The sequence below is a fragment of the Genypterus blacodes genome, unplaced genomic scaffold (genome assembly GCF_046128005.1).
Source record: "Genypterus blacodes isolate CSIRO-AG114 ecotype Tasmania unplaced genomic scaffold, CSIRO-AGI_Gbla_v1 ptg000260l_1, whole genome shotgun sequence".
Lineage (NCBI taxonomy): Eukaryota > Metazoa > Chordata > Actinopteri > Ophidiiformes > Ophidiidae > Genypterus > Genypterus blacodes.
The window spans coordinates 488,588-509,914 of record NW_027467053.1 but is presented as its reverse complement, the minus strand read 5'-3'; the positions used below and the strand labels follow the sequence as shown (position 1 = coordinate 509,914).

Sequence of the window (21,327 nt, the reverse complement as noted above, 5' to 3'; positions counted from 1 at the left end):
CTACCGAGGACGTGAAAAGACGAAAATCAGGAAATCAGTATATAACTGCAAATTTGATACTTTTTCTAACCTACCTACCTGAGGTTTATGCATTTAGAATGGGCACAAATCAAACTATGCTCTCTGCGATGAACAGACCTGGATCATGGCACTGTACATCTTTTATTTCACCACCACCTCCACATGCAACACAGCAGGTAGACTGAGAGAGCAGCATGTAAACCACAGAGTGACGCTGGCTCACATACCATCAGGGCACTGGTCGATCTTCCAACCCAGGATGTAGAAACACCTTCTTATTACACACGCTCTGCGAGCTGAGCAGACACATAAATAAAGAAGACATGTTGTAGAATCATACAACGCAGTGAGTGTGTTGTCATGACTGGAGACTAAGGAATTGTTTTGTTTGTTGTGCTGGGGTCGATTGCATTGCTGTAGTTGCTACGTCGCAAACTTCTAATTTCAAGTAGAAAATAAATAAAATCACACCTGTGTATGATTCTAATCTTCCGTCTGCTTTGCTTTGCGTTAGAATAGAGCCTCACTCGTTCTGTGTTGTATAACGTTAGGATCTACATCTCCTCTCCCTGCAGAGCCTGTGACCCTCAACATCATAGAGTTGTAGATGGATGGAGGAAGGAAGAGTAAAGTACTACAGATTAAACTAGAATGCAAAACTAAAGTAACTTTCCTGATGCTTTGAATTGTTTGTTTGTTTGTTTGGGGTTGATTGCATTGCTGTAGTTGTAGTTGTCGCAAACAACCTCAGCAATGAGGTTGCATTGCAAATTGCTGAAAAATTCTAAACGCATACGGATTCCTTCCCTGGTAGAGGCTCCGACATTTGCCACTAGAGGGCGTAGTTGACCACTGTCCATGTCCATGTGACATCAACCCTTCTCTCAGCCTGCTGCGTTCACTGACTGCTGTCACATTTGTTATTATGTGTGACATGTTTAGTATGAAAATCTTCCTTCTCCTTGTTCTTGTTCCCTTTCTTTCTGTAGGACAATCTGTCAACATGTCCTCACTGCTCCAACACAGGGCCTTTAAATGATCCAACTTTATTTAGATGTATTTATTATACTTTATTAAACTAAACATCTCCTGCTTTTTCTCCGCAATGCAGGTACGCTGGAATTTTCTGATACCCACTCGGACATGTCCTATGTCTTCATCAACGACTCGTCGCAGACCAGCGTGCCTTTGCTGCAGTCGTGCATTGATGGAGACCTGCCCTTTGCCAAGAGGCTCCTGGAGACGGGATGTGACCCCAACATCCGCGACAACCGGGGCCGCACCTGCCTGCACCTAGCCGCCGCCCGCGGGAACGTGGACATATGCCGACTCCTGCACAAGTTTGGGGCGGATCTGTTGGCGACCGACTACCAAGGGAACACAGCGCTGCATCTGTGTGGACATGTGGATACTATACAGTTCCTGGTGTCCAACGGGCTGAAAATTGATATCTGGTAAGAGAGAGACTTATTCAGATGATTCAATGTGCGTTACAGAATCTAGGGTGAGATTTGCTCAGTTCATCTCAAATACCAAGATTGCTTACTCCTGTCTGCGTTCAACTCCAGAATACTGGTTCACATGCCTGACAGGAGTTGTATTTTGTGGTTGGAGTTGAATTTGTACCAGGATGTGCTACAAAGGTCTGAAGAAAGAAGAGCAGCTGAGGGGGCTCCCATCTTAAACTTCTGACTCTCCAGCATGAACTGTAACTGTTGGTGCTTCTGCTCTTCCTGCATCACAGCAATCATAACGGATCGACTCCCTTGGTGCTGGCAAAGAGACGCGGCGTCAACAAGGATGCCATCCGCCTGCTGGAGGGGCTGGAGGAGCAGGAAGTGAAAGGCTTCAACAGGGGACCCCACTCCAAACTGGAGACCATGCAGATGGCCCAGAGTGAAAGGTGAGAGCTTTAACCTGACCCCGACAGCAGCCTGATGAATTATAATGGCTGCAAACATGACGACAGTGCCTGTGTGTGTGCGTGAAAGCATGAGTGCAGTCTGGTACAATAATGCAGCTGTGGTTACGAGTTTCCCCTTTGTCAATGGTCTCCAACCTTTTTTCCTCTGAGAGCTAATTTGAGAAAATAAAAGTGTCTGAGAGCTTCTTGTGTTTAACATTATTAGTAACATTTATCCACATGGCTGATAATCCACCCAAACCAGCTGAATAAGAGTCTTTTGTGTGAACATTTGCAAAATGTTGATGTATCCAACTCTTTACTATTTTACTAATACTATACCTTTCCTATTTGACCTTTTCTGTCACATCACTGTCACAATTTCCTTTCACATGCCCTGTAACTCTTGGAATTCCATCTGTTCTTCACCTGCATTCAGTCTGTTCATCAATTCAGTGAGTTGTCAGAGGGTTACATGCACAGGAAGCAGTTAGGAGAGAGTGGAGCTGAAGTGTGCCGTCTCTACAGTTCACCTTTCAATAAAGGCAAAGGATCAGCAAAGAGTTTTTTATTTTTCAGGAAACAATCTTTTTCTGAGATCTTCCATGATTTCTCTCAGGAAGTGCAATTTTAATTTGGAGGTGTAGACTTTTTGTAAATATTGACTCAGGTGTGGTTAATCGCCACAATGTACCAAGGTTACAGAGGATTTACTGGTGTCTGTTAAAAATGGAATGTACAGAAACACACACACAAACACACACACACACACACACACACACACACACACACACACACACACACACACACACACACACACACACACACACACACACACATTCAGAGACACAGAGGAGCATTTCATGTGATGTTATCAGGTAGATATTTGACTGATTGCCCCTATAATTGTGTCCCCGTGTCTCAGTGCGATGGAGAGCCACTCTTTGCTAAACCCAACCTGCAGATTAGCGAGGGTGTCCTGTCCAGCTTCAGGACCACCTGGCAGGAGTTTGTGGAGGACCTGGGCTTCTGGCGGGTCCTGCTGCTGCTGGTGGTCGTCGCCCTCCTCTCCCTGGGCATCGCCTACTACGTGAGCGGAGTCCTGCCTTTCTCCACCAGCCAGCTGGAGTTGGTGCACTGAGGGAGGGCGGGGAGGCCAGAGCAGAGCAGCAGAGGAGCCGTGCAGAGGAACAAACGAGCAAAAGTCTGACCGCCAAAATCACATTTTTCATTATTTGCAGTCTGGAACTTTTCCAGGTCTAGTCGATGAAAAGGTCGCAATTTCTTTAGTGGAAAACTTTCAATTAAAAAGAACTTTTATTTATGTATAATCCTGCCCTGAAGGTCAGAAGCCAGGAAAGACCCAGAACATTTACACTCCAAACAATTCAATTACACTGCAATTGGGAAGAGAAATGTAGTTTTTCTAACCTACCTACCTGAGGTTTATGCATTTAGAATGGGCACAGATCAAACTATGCTCTCTGCGATGAACAGACCTGGATCATGGCACTGTACATCTTTTATTTCACCACCACCTCCACATGCAACACAGCAGGTAGACTGAGAGAGCAGCATGTAAACCACAGAGTGACGCTGGCTCAGACGCTCACACGTCTCTGTCCCTGTACACCACCTTTCATTCCTTTCTCATGTGTTCTGTTACAATTGCCAATATGTTTTATATCTTTGTTTTTCCCCTGTCTGATCTCTATTAACTGTATTATTTGTCAAACTACTTAACTGGTTTAGTATTCTTTCTTCACACACGTCTTATTGAGATGCTGCAGCCCCTCTGCTTTTATTCTAACGAACATCTCACACCGGAAACTATAGCGCTGCGATAACTGGACAGGGATTCACTGAAGAGGTGCAGGAATGTCGGAGTGTCGCCGGCTACATGCAGAGTACAGCGGTTACATTTGATGAGACGTTCCTGCCACAAGCATGCCGCTTTGTGTTTACTTTGTATACGTCACATGTAGGCGCTGAAATTGAAGTGCAGGATTATGGCAGCAGGTTAATGCTTCTTACTTACCTTGTTGTATATTCATTCTATTAAAATGCAACTGTAAACCTTGTAACTGTAGATTCTCTGTTGATTTTGTGTATAACTCATTTGCAGTAAATCCTCATTTCAAGTGGAAAATAAATAAAATCACACCTGTGTATGTTTCTAATCTTCCGTCTGCTTTGCTTTGGCTGTGTTAGAATAGAGCCTCACTCGTTCTGTGTTGTATAACGTTAGGATCTACATCTCCTCTCCCTGCAGAGCCTGTGACCCACGACATCATAGAGTTGTAGATGGATGGAAGAGTAAACAGTGGTAGAGGGGGAGAAGAAGTAAAGACCAACACAGTTATAGAGAAATGTGCATTTATTTTGTATCCAAAGAGACATAAATGAGATTTGAATACAACAACACACAAGCAATCATCTGGCCCAGAGAGCAACAAGAGAAAGTGCCGTAAAGAGAAATTCTTGTTTTGTATAGATTTATATTTATAAAATAGAAAAAAATACACTCATGTTAAGGCTAATGTGTATAAAAGCTCCCTGCTGGTTTACATAATGAACATGTGGGCTCTTTATCGCCCTGACATCAGATTAAAGCATGAGAAACCCACACAATCATCAGGTGGCTCAATATATGTGGCCGTTTGAAAGGGGGTCAGGAGGTCTGGAGGAGCCCTGCTCAATGCTGTTGAGGGGGGTTGTCGTAGGAGATCCTCCGCTCTCAGATCCAGATGCACCTCTGCGACGCCACCATAGATAAACTAATACTGCTGTGAGGGTGAAGGTGATGATGATGAGGATGACAAGGAAGGAAGTTTGACCCACAGTATCGAGGTAACATGGGAGTTTGACGCTTTGCCCAACAGACGCTGTAACTTCCACAGGGGCTACGACCTCCAGCTGGTGGAAGCTGAGGATGTGGCCAGCCCCGCACCTCAACTCGTAAACCCCGTTATCGTTAAAAGTCGTGACCTTGAGGACGACAGCAGAGCCTGGAGCGACCTTGTCTTTGAACCCGTGTTCTGGCTCCTAGACCCCGTCATGATGTCGAGCCATCAGCGTCTGGACATCACCCGGTGACCGGTGAACCAGCGTGGTTTCTGCGCGGTGGGGGCAGATTTTCAATCCCGGAAAGGTAAAGCCATCTACTAACATCACCTGCACGAATTCAGCGGACGCATACTCAATGTAAGTGCATAGGAGCAATACAAGAGGCCGGGTACTAGAGGACATTTTCAATACAGAGATCACACTACACAATATCATTTGTTTACACGAAAACGAACCGTTGCCATTGTATCTACACAGAAGACTGCCAGGTGCGAGATTGGGTGAACATCCACCGACAGCGACGTTGTCAGCACGTAGCGATGCAGTTAAACATGCCACGGTGACGCAATTCTTACCCCTCATTATGTTTTAGTCATGCATCCACATGGAAGTGGAACTATGTGCCGGGGCAATCAGACGATACACACCCACATTCTCTTTCACGGTGCCACCAGCTATTACAAAAATGATAACGACATAACAGAAGGTAAACTACATCTAAATGTGGATAAAACTACTTCTATGCTACTAACACTTCAACAGAATATTTAGTAACACTGAAACACACCACACGAAGTTTAAACACACCGCCCCAAGGCATGCTTGAAAGTACTCCACCCCCCATAGTCCCAACACACGGCACCAAATTCACCCTTCTTCTACACAGAGCTGATACTCTAGCTTTTCCATCCAACGAACTTTAATCAATTGCATTATACACTTCATTTTAATAAAGGTATGCTCTTGTATTTTTCTCGCCGATTGTATATACTTTCATTTGTATTGAATGAGTTGAATTGAGATGTGTCTAAATATTTAAAGAAATGTTAAGGTAGGTAATCAAGACAGAGATTGAAACAGGTAAAATAATCACGGCGGATTACTGGCTAGGGTGAGAATCAAACGTGTGACCGTGTGATCAACATCTATGTCATGCCAAGGTATATAGAAATAAGCTTTTTACAAATATGCTATGATATACACAAACATGTTAAATTTTTGTGATGGAGGATAAGGTTAGAAAAACTGAATTTCTTCGCTTTTTCTCTCCCTTTTCCATTTGATCACTCCGTTCTTCTCCCCCTTGTGTCCCCGCTGAGTGAGGTCAGACTGGGCCAATAACAACCCGACTGGTTGTCCAATCATCCCCGTGTGATCCATGAGGAAGTGTCCGCCCCAAGCTCCAAGCATCACTCGTACGGTTTGCCTCGACCACACTGCCAAAACAAACGGGGTTATTGGGGCAGTAAACCGAGCACAGAGACCCTAAAAGCGCCATAGAGCCGCGATGTGTAGCTAACATGACTCAGCAGACGAGCCAATGCAGACGCTAAAGAGCTAACCAGCTAACGAGCCTGGGTTTACGCCATGAATCTGAGAGGCCTCTTTCAGGACTTCAACCCCAGGTAAGCTTTGCGCGGATACGTTTGTTTTGTGTTAAATGTGTGGGGTTCAGTTTAGTCAGTATGTTTTACGCGGTGCTACGTTCCTCAGATTATCGAAAACAACCATTTTGAAGTCAAGAACGTCAATGCTAGTCAGCTGGTGAAGCTAGCTAAAGATGCTAGCAGATTTAGCATAGGTGTTTGCTAGCCCCAGTCGTGTTTACGTTGGCGGTAGTCGAGTTAACATCAACATAAAGCGATACATTTCCGTAGTCGGTGTGGGGTATTTGTACATTTAGCTGGTAATTTTTACGGGCAGCCATGGTATAGACGCTAACGTTAGCGCCGATCGGCAGGCAGGTTGAAAACGGAGTTAGCCGTCGAAGCAGTAGTCAGTTTAGTTCTCACTTCTTAACAAATGCCCTTCTTTTCTTTAATAATCACTTTGTAAAGTTGCTTAATGTTCAAACAGTTGACCAATTTGACCACCTTGTGTCCGTTAGCACACACACCATTGTGAGTAAACATTCTCCTCCGTTCGCAGTAAGTTCCTGATCGACTCGTGTCTGCTGCTGTTCTCTGTGCTGCTGTCCTTGAGGCTGGATGGGGTCATCCAGTGGCGCTACTGGGCCGTATTTGCCCCAATATGGCTGTGGAAGCTCCTGGTCATCATCGGGGCCTCGGTGGGCACTGGGGTCTGGGCGCACAACTCTCAGTACAGGTACACACACACACACACACACACACACACACACACACACAAAAGATCGTCAAAGATATGGGTCACTGTAGGGGTGGGTGGTGTAAACAACACATGTATATGACCTGAAAAATGTACACAAAAACACTTCATTAATCCGATGGAGAAAAAGTATGAAGTCAATGGAAATACTTATGACGCTATTATGTCACATCTGGTCTGAAGTACACTTTCATAAATGTTATTACTCCCTTTACCATGAAATTCTCATGTGCAGTCATTTGAGGCTTGTGGTGATGGGTTCAGCATGTTGTATGGTAATAGTCATGTATACAGTATATATCTACAGTGCACTGTGTGTGTATCAGACCATGACACAAATGTTTATAGGCAGGAGGTGGTGTTGCTTTGAGCAGAGAGTTTTGCAGAAGTTTCATTCAAATAACTTTTCACAATGTCCCAGACCCCAGCTACAACTACTAAGTGTTGTTTGCTTTGAGCTTGTATTTGTCTACACATTGCAAGCGCGTTCTGCGCTGTTCTATTCTGCACTAGTGTGTACTTTGTATTATGTGATGTAAATTTGATGAAAATGCAAAGTGTAAATATGCATTGAAATGTTTCCATGGTAACAGTTTAGCATAACAATTACAAATAAACATGTTTGAATGGCAAAATTTAGATTTGACATTAACATTACGTTTTGGTCTTTAAAGCAGCCTTTTTCTGAACATAAAATCAAAACTACATTACAGAATTCCTTTCAAAGTAATAAAATAACTGTTTATCTGTCTGATTGCAGCGCAAACTGACGTGTGCGTCTCATGTATTTTTGTTGTTGAATGCAGATTGCGCTCGATCACTCTTACTTGAATTGAATAAGCAATGTGTTGGAAGCAATGTGTTGGTTTGTAAAACGGAGATTATCAGTCAAAAGGTGGCTAGTTGTGGAATAATGCATTGCAATCCTTTGACATTTGCTTGTTTCCAAGAGAAGATGATTGAAGAAAATATTGAAATATTAATTAGACATTTATTTTGGGGAAAATAATTGTGATATGTGTAATAAATATAATCTATAGATTAATCGACTAATCGAAAAAATAATCTGTAGATTAATTGTTAAAATAATCGTTGGGTGCAGCCCTAGTTATTACTGATCCTCATTTATACACTGATGTTCAACTTGAAGTCAACTTCACCGCTCCAAGTTGAAGCGCTCAGGTAAAAGCAGAGCCGATTGTTTTTGCTCTTACTTGTCCACAGTGCAGTTCTCTCCAGCATTAACTGTAACTGTTGGTGCTTCTGCTCTTCCTGCATCACAGCAATCACAACGGATCGACTCCCTTGGTGCTGGCAAAGAGACGCGGCGTCAACAAGGATGCCATCCGCCTGCTGGAGGGGCTGGAGGAACAGGAAGTGAAAGGCTTCAACAGGGGACCCCACTCCAAACTGGAGACCATGCAGATGGCCCAGAGCAGAGCAGCAGAGGAGCCGTGCAGAGGAACAAACGAGCAAAAGTCTGACCGCCAAAATCACATTTTTCATTATTTGCAGTCTGGAACTTTTCCAGGTCTAGTCGATGAAAAGGTCGCAATTTCTTTAGTGGAAAACTTTCAATTAAAAAGAACTTTTATTTATGTATAATCCTGCCCTGAAGGTCAGAAGCCAGGAAAGACCCAGAACATTTACACTCCAAACAATTCAATTACACTGCAATTGGGAAGAGAAATGTAGTTTTTCTAACCTACCTACCTGAGGTTTATGCATTTAGAATGGGCACAGATCAAACTATGCTCTCTGCGATGAACAGACCTGGATCATGGCACTGTACATCTTTTATTTCACCACCACCTCCACATGCAACACAGCAGGTAGACTGAGAGAGCAGCATGTAAACCACAGAGTGACGCTGGCTCAGACGCTCACACGTCTCTGTCCCTGTACACCACCTTTCATTCCTTTCTCATGTGTTCTGTTACAATTGCCAATATGTTTTATATCTTTGTTTTTCCCCTGTCTGATCTCTATTAACTGTATTATTTGTCAAACTACTTAACTGGTTTAGTATTCTTTCTTCACACACGTCTTATTGAGATGCTGCAGCCCCTCTGCTTTCATTCTAACGAACATCTCACACCGGAAACTATAGCGCTGCGATAACTGGACAGGGATTCACTGAAGAGGTGCAGGAATGTCGGAGTGTCGCCGGCTACATGCAGAGTACAGCGGTTACATTTGATGAGACGTTCCTGCCACAAGCATGCCGCTTTGTGTTTACTTTGTATACGTCACATGTAGGCGCTGAAATTGAAGTGCAGGATTATGGCAGCAGGTTAATGCTTCTTACTTACCTTGTTGTATATTCATTCTATTAAAATGCAACTGTAAACCTTGTAACTGTAGATTCTCTGTTGATTTTGTGTATAACTCATTTGCAGTAAATCCTCATTTCAAGTGGAAAATAAATAAAATCACACCTGTGTATGTTTCTAATCTTCCGTCTGCTTTGCTTTGGCTGTGTTAGAATAGAGCCTCACTCGTTCTGTGTTGTATAACGTTAGGATCTACATCTCCTCTCCCTGCAGAGCCTGTGACCCACGACATCATAGAGTTGTAGATGGATGGAAGAGTAAACAGTGGTAGAGGGGGAGAAGAAGTAAAGACCAACACAGTTATAGAGAAATGTGCATTTATTTTGTATCCAAAGAGACATAAATGAGATTTGAATACAACAACACACAAGCAATCATCTGGCCCAGAGAGCAACAAGAGAAAGTGCCGTAAAGAGAAATTCTTGTTTTGTATAGATTTATATTTATAAAATAGAAAAAAATACACTCATGTTAAGGCTAATGTGTATAAAAGCTCCCTGCTGGTTTACATAATGAACATGTGGGCTCTTTATCGCCCTGACATCAGATTAAAGCATGAGAAACCCACACAATCATCAGGTGGCTCAATATATGTGGCCGTTTGAAAGGGGGTCAGGAGGTCTGGAGGAGCCCTGCTCAATGCTGTTGAGGGGGGTTGTCGTAGGAGATCCTCCGCTCTCAGATCCAGATGCACCTCTGCGACGCCACCATAGATAAACTAATACTGCTGTGAGGGTGAAGGTGATGATGATGAGGATGACAAGGAAGGAAGTTTGACCCACAGTATCGAGGTAACATGGGAGTTTGACGCTTTGCCCAACAGACGCTGTAACTTCCACAGGGGCTACGACCTCCAGCTGGTGGAAGCTGAGGGTGTGGCCAGCCCCGCACCTCAACTCGTAAACCCCGTTATCGTTAAAAGTCGTGACCTTGAGGACGACAGCAGAGCCTGGAGCGACCTTGTCTTTGAACCCGTGTTCTGGCTCCTAGACCCCGTCATGATGTCGAGCCATCAGCGTCTGGACATCACCCGGTGACCGGTGAACCAGCGTGGTTTCTGCGCGGTGGGGGCAGATTTTCAATCCCGGAAAGGTAAAGCCATCTACTAACATCACCTGCACGAATTCAGCGGACGCATACTCAATGTAAGTGCATAGGAGCAATACAAGAGGCCGGGTACTAGAGGACATTTTCAATACAGAGATCACACTACACAATATCATTTGTTTACACGAAAACGAACCGTTGCCATTGTATCTACACAGAAGACTGCCAGGTGCGAGATTGGGTGAACATCCACCGACGTTGTCAGCACGTAACGATGCAGTTAAACATGCCACGGTGACGCAATTCTTACCCCTCATTATGTTTTAGTCATGCATCCACATGGAAGTGGAACTATGTGCCGGGGCAATCAGACGATACACACCCACATTCTCTTTCACGGTGCCACCAGCTATTACAAAAATGATAACGACATAACAGAAGGTAAACTACATCTAAATGTGGATAAAACTACTTCTATGCTACTAACACTTCAACAGAATATTTAGTAACACTGAAACACACCACACGAAGTTTAAACACACCGCCCCAAGGCATGCTTGAAAGTACTCCACCCCCCATAGTCCCAACACACGGCACCAAATTCACCCTTCTTCTACACAGAGCTGATACTCTAGCTTTTCCATCCAACGAACTTTAATCAATTGCATTATACACTTCATTTTAATAAAGGTATGCTCTTGTATTTTTCTCGCCGATTGTATATACTTTCATTTGTATTGAATGAGTTGAATTGAGATGTGTCTAAATATTTAAAGAAATGTTAAGGTAGGTAATCAAGACAGAGATTGAAACAGGTAAAATAATCACGGCGGATTACTGGCTAGGGTGAGAATCAAACGTGTGACCGTGTGATCAACATCTATGTCATGCCAAGGTATATAGAAATAAGCTTTTTACAAATATGCTATGATATACACAAACATGTTAAATTTTTGTGATGGAGGATAAGGTTAGAAAAACTGAATTTCTTCGCTTTTTCTCTCCCTTTTCCATTTGATCACTCCGTTCTTCTCCCCCTTGTGTCCCCGCTGAGTGAGGTCAGACTGGGCCAATAACAACCCGACTGGTTGTCCAATCATCCCCGTGTGATCCATGAGGAAGTGTCCGCCCCAAGCTCCAAGCATCACTCGTACGGTTTGCCTCGACCACACTGCCAAAACAAACGGGGTTATTGGGGCAGTAAACCGAGCACAGAGACCCTAAAAGCGCCATAGAGCCGCGATGTGTAGCTAACATGACTCAGCAGACGAGCCAATGCAGACGCTAAAGAGCTAACCAGCTAACGAGCCTGGGTTTACGCCATGAATCTGAGAGGCCTCTTTCAGGACTTCAACCCCAGGTAAGCTTTGCGCGGATACGTTTGTTTTGTGTTAAATGTGTGGGGTTCAGTTTAGTCAGTATGTTTTACGCGGTGCTACGTTCCTCAGATTATCGAAAACAACCATTTTGAAGTCAAGAACGTCAATGCTAGTCAGCTGGTGAAGCTAGCTAAAGATGCTAGCAGATTTAGCATAGGTGTTTGCTAGCCCCAGTCGTGTTTACGTTGGCGGTAGTCGAGTTAACATCAACATAAAGCGATACATTTCCGTAGTCGGTGTGGGGTATTTGTACATTTAGCTGGTAAATTTTACGGGCAGCCATGGTATAGACGCTAACGTTAGCGCCGATCGGCAGGCAGGTTGAAAACGGAGTTAGCCGTCGAAGCAGTAGTCAGTTTAGTTCTCACTTCTTAACAAATGCCCTTCTTTTCTTTAATAATCACTTTGTAAAGTTGCTTAATGTACAAACAGTTGACCAATTTGACCACCTTGTGTCCGTTAGCACACACACCATTGTGAGTAAACATTCTCCTCCGTTCGCAGTAAGTTCCTGATCGACTCGTGTCTGCTGCTGTTCTCTGTGCTGCTGTCCTTGAGGCTGGATGGGGTCATCCAGTGGAGCTACTGGGCCGTATTTGCCCCAATATGGCTGTGGAAGCTCCTGGTCATCATCGGGGCCTCGGTGGGCACTGGGGTCTGGGCGCACAACTCTCAGTACAGGTACACACACACACACACACACACACACACACACACACAAAAGATCGTCAAAGATATGGGTCACTGTAGGGGTGGGTGGTGTAAACAACACATGTATATGACCTGAAAAATGTACACAAAAACACTTCATTAATCCGATGGAGAAAAAGTATGAAGTCAATGGAAATACTTATGACGCTATTATGTCACATCTGGTCTGAAGTACACTTTCATAAATGTTATTACTCCCTTTACCATGAAATTCTCATGTGCAGTCATTTGAGGCTTGTGGTGATGGGTTCAGCATGTTGTATGGTAATAGTCATGTATACAGTATATATCTACAGTGCACTGTGTGTGTATCAGACCATGACACAAATGTTTATAGGCAGGAGGTGGTGTTGCTTTGAGCAGAGAGTTTTGCAGAAGTTTCATTCAAATAACTTTTCACAATGTCCCAGACCCCAGCTACAACTACTAAGTGTTGTTTGCTTTGAGCTTGTATTTGTCTACACATTGCAAGCGCGTTCTGCGCTGTTCTATTCTGCACTAGTGTGTACTTTGTATTATGTGATGTAAATTTGATGAAAATGCAAAGTGTAAATATGCATTGAAATGTTTCCATGGTAACAGTTTAGCATAACAATTACAAATAAACATGTTTGAATGGCAAAATTTAGATTTGACATTAACATTACGTTTTGGTCTTTAAAGCAGCCTTTTTCTGAACATAAAATCAAAACTACATTACAGAATTCCTTTCAAAGTAATAAAATAACTGTTTATCTGTCTGATTGCAGCGCAAACTGACGTGTGCGTCTCATGTATTTTTGTTGTTGAATGCAGATTGCGCTCGATCACTCTTACTTGAATTGAATAAGCAATGTGTTGGAAGCAATGTGTTGGTTTGTAAAACGGAGATTATCAGTCAAAAGGTGGCTAGTTGTGGAATAATGCATTGCAATCCTTTGACATTTGCTTGTTTCCAAGAGAAGATGATTGAAGAAAATATTGAAATATTAATTAGACATTTATTTTGGGGAAAATAATTGTGATATGTGTAATAAATATAATCTATAGATTAATCGACTAATCGAAAAAATAATCTGTAGATTAATTGTTAAAATAATCGTTGGGTGCAGCCCTAGTTATTACTGATCCTCATTTATACACTGATGTTCAACTTGAAGTCAACTTCACCGCTCCAAGTTGAAGCGCTCAGGTAAAAGCAGAGCCGATTGTTTTTGCTCTTACTTGTCCACAGTGCAGTTCTCTCCAGCATTAACTGTAACTGTTGGTGCTTCTGCTCTTCCTGCATCACAGCAATCACAACGGATCGACTCCCTTGGTGCTGGCAAAGAGACGCGGCGTCAACAAGGATGCCATCCGCCTGCTGGAGGGGCTGGAGGAACAGGAAGTGAAAGGCTTCAACAGGGGACCCCACTCCAAACTGGAGACCATGCAGATGGCCCAGAGTGAAAGGTGAGAGCTTTAACCTGACCCCCGACAGCAGCCTGATGATTTATAATGGCTGCAAACATGACGACAGTGCTGTGTGTGTGCGTGAAAGCATGAGTGCAGTCTGGTACAATAATGCAGCTGTGGTTACGAGTTTCCCCTTTGTCAGTGGTCTCCAACCTTTTTTCCTCTGAGAGCTAATTTGACAAAATAAAAGTGTCTGAGAGCTTCTTGTGTTTAACATTATTAGTAACATTTATCCACATGGCTGATTCTCCACCCAAACCAGCTGAATAAGAGTCTTTTGTGTGAATATTTGCAAAATGTTGATGTATCCAACACTCTTTACTATTTTACTAATACTATACCTTTCCTATTTGACCTTTTCTGTCACATCACTATCACAATTTCCTTTCACATTCCCTGTAACTCTTGTAATTTCATCTGTTCTTCACCTGCATTCAGTCTGTTCATCAATTCTGTGAGAGTCAGAGGGTTACATGCACCGGACGCAGTTAGGAGAGAGTGGGGCTGATGTGCGCCGTCTCTACAGTTCACCTTTCAATAAAGGCAAAGACTCGGCAAAGAGTTTTCTATTTTTCAGGAAACAATCTTTTTCTGAGATCTTCCATGATTTCTCTCAGGAAGTGCAATTTTAATTTGGAGGTGTAGACTTTTTTGTAAATATTGACTCAGGTGTGGTTAAACGCCACAATGTACCAACGTTACAGAGGATTTACTGGTGTCTGTTAAAAATGGAATGTACAGAAACACACACACACACACACACACACACACACACACACACACACACACACACACACACACACACACACACACACACACACACACACACACATTCAGAGACACAGAGGAGGATTTCATGTTATCTTATCAGGTAGATATTTGACTGATTGCCCCTATAATTGTGTGCCTGTGTCTCAGTGCGATGGAGAGCCACTCTTTGCTAAACCCCAACCTGCAGAGCAGCGAGGGTGTCCTGTCCAGCTTCAGGACCACCTGGCAGGAGTTTGTGGAGGACCTGGGCTTCTGGCGGGTCCTGCTGCTGCTGGTGGTCATCGCCCTCCTCTCCCTGGGCATCGCCTACTACGTGAGCGGAGTCCTGCCTTTCTCCACCAGCCAGCTGGAGTTGGTGCACTGAGGGAGGGCAGGGAGGCCAGAGCAGAGCAGCAGAGGAGCCATGCAGAGGAACAAACGAGCAAAAGTCTGACCGCCAAAATCACATTTTTCATTATTTGCAGTCTGGAACTTTTCCAGGTCTAGTCGATGAAAAGGTCGCAATTTCTTGAGCGGAAAACTTTCAATTAAAAATAACTTTTATTTGTGTAATCCTGCCCTGAAGGTCAGAAGCCAGGAAAGACTCAAAACATTTACACTCCAAACATCTCAATTACACTGCAATTAGGAAGAGAAATGTAGTTTTTCTAACCTACCTACCTGAGGTTTATGCATTTAGAATGGGCACAGATCAAACTATGCTCTCTGCGATGAACAGACCTGGATCATGGCACTGTACATCTTTTATTTCACCACCACCTCCACATGCAACACAGCAGGTAGACTGAGAGAGCAGCATGTAAACCACAGAGTGACGCTGGCTCAGACGCTCACACGTCTCTGTCCCTGTACACCACCTTTCATTCCTTTCTCATGTGTTCTGTTACAAGTTGTAAATTGCCAATATGTTTTATATCTTTGTTTTTTTCCCTGTCTGATCTCTATGAACTGTATTATTTATCAAACTACTTAACTGGTTTAGTATTCTTTTCTTCACACACGTCTTATTGAGATGCTGCAGCCCCTCTGCTTTTATTCTAACAAACATCTCACACCGGAAACTATAGCGCTGCGATAACTGGACAGGGATTCACTGAAGAGGTGCAGGAAGGTCGGAGTGTCGCCGGCTACATGCAGAGTACAGCGGTTACATTTCATGAGACGTTCCTGCCACAAGCATGCCGCTTTGTGTTTACTTTGTATACGTCACATGTAGGCGCTGAAATTGAAGTGCAGGATTATGGCAGCAGGTTAATGCTTCTTACTTACTTTGTTGTATATTCATTCTATTAAAATGCAACTGTAAACCTTGTAACTGTAGATTCCCTGTTGATTTTGTGTGTAACTCATTTGAAGTAAATCCTCATTTCAAGTGGAAAATAAATAAAATCACACCTGTGTATGTTTCTAATCTTCCGTCTGCTTTGCATTGCCTGTGTTAGAACAGAGCCTCACTCGTTCTGTGTTGTATAACGTTAGGATCTACATCTCCTCTCCCTGCAGAGCCTGTGACCCTCAACATCATAGAGTTGTAGATGGATGGATGGAAGGAAGAGTAAACGGTGGTAAAGGGGGAGAAGAAGTAAAGACCAACACAGTTATAGAGAAATGTGCATTTATTTTGTATCCAAAGAGACATAAATGAGATTTGAATACAACAACACACAAGCAATCATCTGGCCCAGAGAGCAACAAGAGAAAGTGCCATAAAGAGAAATTCTTGTTTTGTATAGATTTATATTTATTAAATAAAAGAAAATACACTCATGTTAAGGCTAATGTGTATAAAAGCTCCCTGCTGGTTTACATAATGAACATGTGGGCTCTTTATCGCCCTGACATCAGATTAAAGCATGAGAAACCCACACAATCATCAGGTGGCTCAATATATGTGGCCGTTTGAAAGGGGGTCAGGAGGTCTAGAGGAGCCCTGCTCAATGCTGTTGAGGGGGGTTGTGGTAGGAGATCCTCCGCTCTCGGCTCCAGATGCGCCTCTGCGACGCCACCACAGATAAACTAATGCTGCTGTGAGGGTGAGGGTGATGATGGTGAGGATGACGATGATGATGATGGCCCACGTCGGTGTCTGTTCAGTGCTGCACTGTGTTGGCTACCGAGGACAAGAAAAGAAGAAAATCAGGTTATGAGTATAAACACTGTACGTTTGATACTTAGGAGTCCCAAATAAAATAGTAATATTATTTGATTATATTATCATTAGTTTTGCTCTGCCTCCCCTAACCGCACGCCCCTGCCCACTGCATAAGTGTTGTGTTCCGGTGCGGACGGCACTTACCGGGACCGAAACGGTTAAGTTGGTCGGTTCGGGGTTCGCGGTGACCGTCAGCCGCACGGCAGCGACCCTGTGTTCCTCCCTCGCCTCCTCACGATAGCAGAAGAACACGCCTTGATCCTCCTGCTTAGTCCGAAACACCTCCAGAGACAAGTCCCCGTGTGCGGCACCATCCACAGACACGCTCCTGTTAAACCCAGCCCCGTACCCGCGCCCCCCAGACTTGAGATCAAGCTCAAACACAAGCTCGTCGTTCCTTTTCCATCGTATAAACCCCGCAGAAGTTTGACCCACAGTATGGTGGTAACATGGGAGGTTGACGCTTTGACCAACAGACGCTGTCACTTCCACAGGCGCCACGACCTCCAGCTGGAAGCGGCTGAGGATGTGGCCAGCCCCGCACCACAACTCGTACACCCCGTTATCGTTAAAAGTCGTGAACTTGAGGGCGACAGCAGAGCCTGGAGCGACCTTGTCTTTAAATCCGTCCTCTGGCTCCCAAATTCCGTCATGAAATCGAGCCATCGGCGTCGGGATGCCACGCAGTGTCCGGTGGACCAGCGTGGTGTCCGCACCATCCGGGCACGGGCCGATTCTCCAGCCCGGGAAGGTAAAACCATCTCCTGATAACACACGCGCCGAGACCTGAGCAGAAGCGTAAGAAAGGAAGAAATGTTGAAGCGTCACACGTAGCAGCGTAAGCGTTGTCATGTTTCATACTAGCGGCGAAAGTCTCAAATAGCCACCGGGCGAGTACTCCTGGGTGCACAATCGGCCCTGCTTGCTAAAGGAATACGTTCGAAGAGGAAGCCTCTCGCCTTTGTAGAACAACAAGCACCTCCCAACTACATTCTCTTCTGATGACTGTCAAATTTTTTGGCACAACTGATTTGTTGGAAATTCTTCCGCTTCACTTTCTGGTTAAAGTTATTCGCACACACATTCTCTTTTACGGTGCCATCAGCTATTACAACAATAACAACAACATAACAGAAAGTAAGCAAAATCTAAATGTGAATGCCATTCATTACTACTACTACTAACACATGGACAGAATATTTAGTAACACTGAACACACCACACAAAACTTAACCACACCGTCCTCGGGCATGCTAGGAGGTCCTTGGAAGTGTGTTAGAATAGAGTCTCACTCATTCTGTGTACAACGTATAGGATCTACATCTCCTCTCCCTGCAGAGCCTGTGACCCACAACATCATAGAGGTGTAGCAGGAGGGAGGGAGGAAGAGTAAAGTACTACAGATTAAACTAGAATGCAAAACTAAAGTAACTTTCCTGAAGCTTTGAATTGTTTGTTTGTTTGTTTGGGGTTGATTGCATTGCTGTAGTTGCTACGTCGCAAACAACCTCAGCAATGGGGTTGCATTGCAAATTGCTGAAAAAGTCTAAACGAATACGGATTCCTTCCCTGGTAGAGGCTCCGACATTCGACACTAGAGGGCGTAGTTGACCACTGTCCATGTCCATTTGACATCAACCCTTCTCTCAGCCTGCTGCGTTCACTGACTGCTGTCACATTTGTTATTATGTGTGACATGTTAAGTATGAAAATCTACCTTCTCCTTGTTCTTGTTCCCTTTCTTTCTGTAGTACAAACTGTCAACATGTCTTCACTGCTCCAACACAGGGCCTTTAAATGATCCAACTTTATTTAGATGTATTTATTATACTTTATTAAACTAAACATCTCAGCAGAGCCTGGAGCGACCTTGTCTTTGAACCCGTTCTCTGGCTCCCAAATCTCGTCATGAAGTCGAGCCATCGGTGCCGGTATGGCACGCAGTGTCCGGTGGACCAGCGTGGTTTCCGCACCATCCGGGCACGAGTCGATCTTCCAACCCGGGAAGGTGCAACCATCTCCTTATATCACAAGCGCCGCGAACTGAACAGACCCTTGAGTACAGCAGATGTATAATTCTATCACATGGAGCAGCGTGAATGTCAACATGTTTAACGATAAACGGTGAAGACGCATTGTATACACAGCGTAAGCGTCTCAGAGTGCACGGAGACGAGTTTTCTGTTAGTGAGTTCACAGTATGCGGCGTCTTGGGCGTAACGTCACCAATGACCTTCATGCTTTGGTACAGTACTTTACCTTTGGCGAACACCAGACTATTGAGTTCACCGCACGAGTCAGTTGTTTCGCACCCACATTGTCATTCACGGTGCCACCAGCTAGTACAACAATGACAACATAACTGAAGGTAAACTAAATCTAAATGTGAATAACATTAATCACTACTATACTACTAACACTTGAACAGAATATTTAGTAACACTGAAACAACACAACACAAAACTTAAACTCTTGCTTGTGCTCTTCCTTGTTCTAATAAGTATGTGTACATCGACTCCTTTAATATTGGCAACATACCCAGATAATAACATGCAAGCAGCCTATGACTAATGATTTGATCCTTATATACATTACATTACATTACATTACGATCATTTGGCAGACGCTTTTATCCGAGTGACTTACATTACATTACCACCCTTCGCAGAGGGGGGAGCAATTGAAGGTTCGGTGCCTTGCTCAGGGGCACCTCGGCAGGGGCTCGAACCGGCGACCCTCCGGTTCCCAAGCGGAAGCACTACCCACTGAGCCACTGCCTCACCTGAGAACGCAATATAAGGAGGGTGGCAGTGGCTCAGTCTACAGAGTCACTTGGGTGGTAGCCGAAGGGTCGCCGGTCCAAGTCTCAGGAGGACCACGACAAAAAAAAACGGACGATGGGCTGGTGGCTGGAGGGATGCCGGCGCATCTCCTGGCCACTGCCGAGGTGCCCTTGAGCAAGGCACCTAACCCCCCAAATTGCTCCCGGGCACCTACAAGGGGCTGCCCCCCTCACTCAGCATCTCTCCACAAAATTGCTGCATGGGGATGTTTACATGTGTGTGTGTGTTTCAACTGTCTGTGTACAACAGTAATGTAAAGCATGTAACTGAGTGAGGAGAAGAATTTCCCCCCGGGGATTAATAAAAGTGTTTCTTCTTCTTTTCTTCTTATACTGACTGTATCTAAAAGAGTTATTGCCTCACCCGTTTTAGACTTTTAATCGGAATGAATTTCCCAGTATGGAGGTTTGGTGCAGCGTGATCTGTGACATTTTAAGCAAATATCAGACTGGAACAAGAGTGGAAGACTCAATGGTGCAAATACTAGCGCCAGCCTCTCTGCTATCGAAGGCGTGTACAAACATCAGATATTGTAAAATCATAAATACAGCGTGTTGACACGGCAAGGAAATAACAAACAGAAAGGTAATTAGCAGTGCGCTTGTGCTTTGATGCGCACAAACAAGGGCATCGTAGGGTAGGGGAAGTCCTGTACCAAGCACGTGAAGGTAACTTCGACTGAAAGTAGGTCGAGCCGCATGCATCAGTTGTTTCGCACACCAATCTCTTTCACGGTGCCATCAGCTATTACAACAATAACAACACCATAACAGAAAGTAAGCAAAATCTGAATGTGAATGCCATTCATTACTACTACTACTAACACATGAACAGAATAATTAGTAACACTGAAACACACCACACAAAACTTAACCACACCGTCCCCGGGCATGCTAGGAGGCCCTTGGAAGTGTGTCAGAATAGAGTCTCACTCATTCTGTGTTGTATAACGTGTAGGATCTACATCTCCTCTCCCTGCAGAGCCTGTGACCCACGACATCATAGAGGTGTAGATGGAGGGAGGAAGGAAGAGTAAAGTACTACAGATTAATCTAGAATGCAACACAATTAAAGAAGCTTTGAATTGTTTGTTTGTTGGGCTGGGGTTGATTGCTTTGCTGTAGTTGCTACGTCGCAAACAACCTCAGCAATGGGGTTGCATTGCAAATTGCTGAAAAATTCTAAACGAATACGGATTCCTTCGCTGGTAGAGGCTCCGACATTCGACACTAGAGGGCGTAGTTGACCACTGTCCATGTCCATGTGACATCAACCCTTCTCTCAGCCTGCTGCGTTCACTGACTGCTGTCACATTTGTTATTATGTGTGACATGTTTAGTATGAAAATCTTCCTTCTCCTTGTTCTTGTCCCCTTTCTTTCTGTAGGACAAACTGTCAACATGTCCTCACTGCTCCAACACAGGGCCTTTAAATGATACAACTTTATTTAGATGTATTTATTATACTTTATTAAACTAAACATCTCCTGCTTTTTCTCCGCAATGCAGGTACGCTGGAATTTTCTGATACCCACTCAGAC

The 21,327-nt window shown here is 44.2% G+C and overlaps 1 protein-coding gene and 1 pseudogene across 1 annotated transcript; both read left to right on the top strand.

Moving 5' to 3' along the window:
• The first annotated feature begins 1,163 nt into the window (after nucleotides 1-1,163).
• On the top strand, nucleotides 1,164-3,065 carry LOC143017035 (ankyrin repeat domain-containing protein 46-like; annotated as a pseudogene).
• An 8,510-nt stretch (nucleotides 3,066-11,575) lies between these two features.
• Nucleotides 11,576-15,518, top strand: LOC143017028 (ankyrin repeat domain-containing protein 46-like). The gene is made up of 4 exons (XM_076171638.1): nucleotides 11,576-11,857; nucleotides 12,381-12,557; nucleotides 13,860-14,018; nucleotides 14,940-15,518. The coding sequence occupies exons 1-4, from the start codon at nucleotides 11,820-11,822 to the stop codon at nucleotides 15,154-15,156; spliced, it is 591 nt and encodes a 196-aa protein (XP_076027753.1). The 5' UTR covers nucleotides 11,576-11,819; the 3' UTR covers nucleotides 15,157-15,518.
• Nucleotides 15,519-21,327: the final 5,809 nt, after the last annotated feature.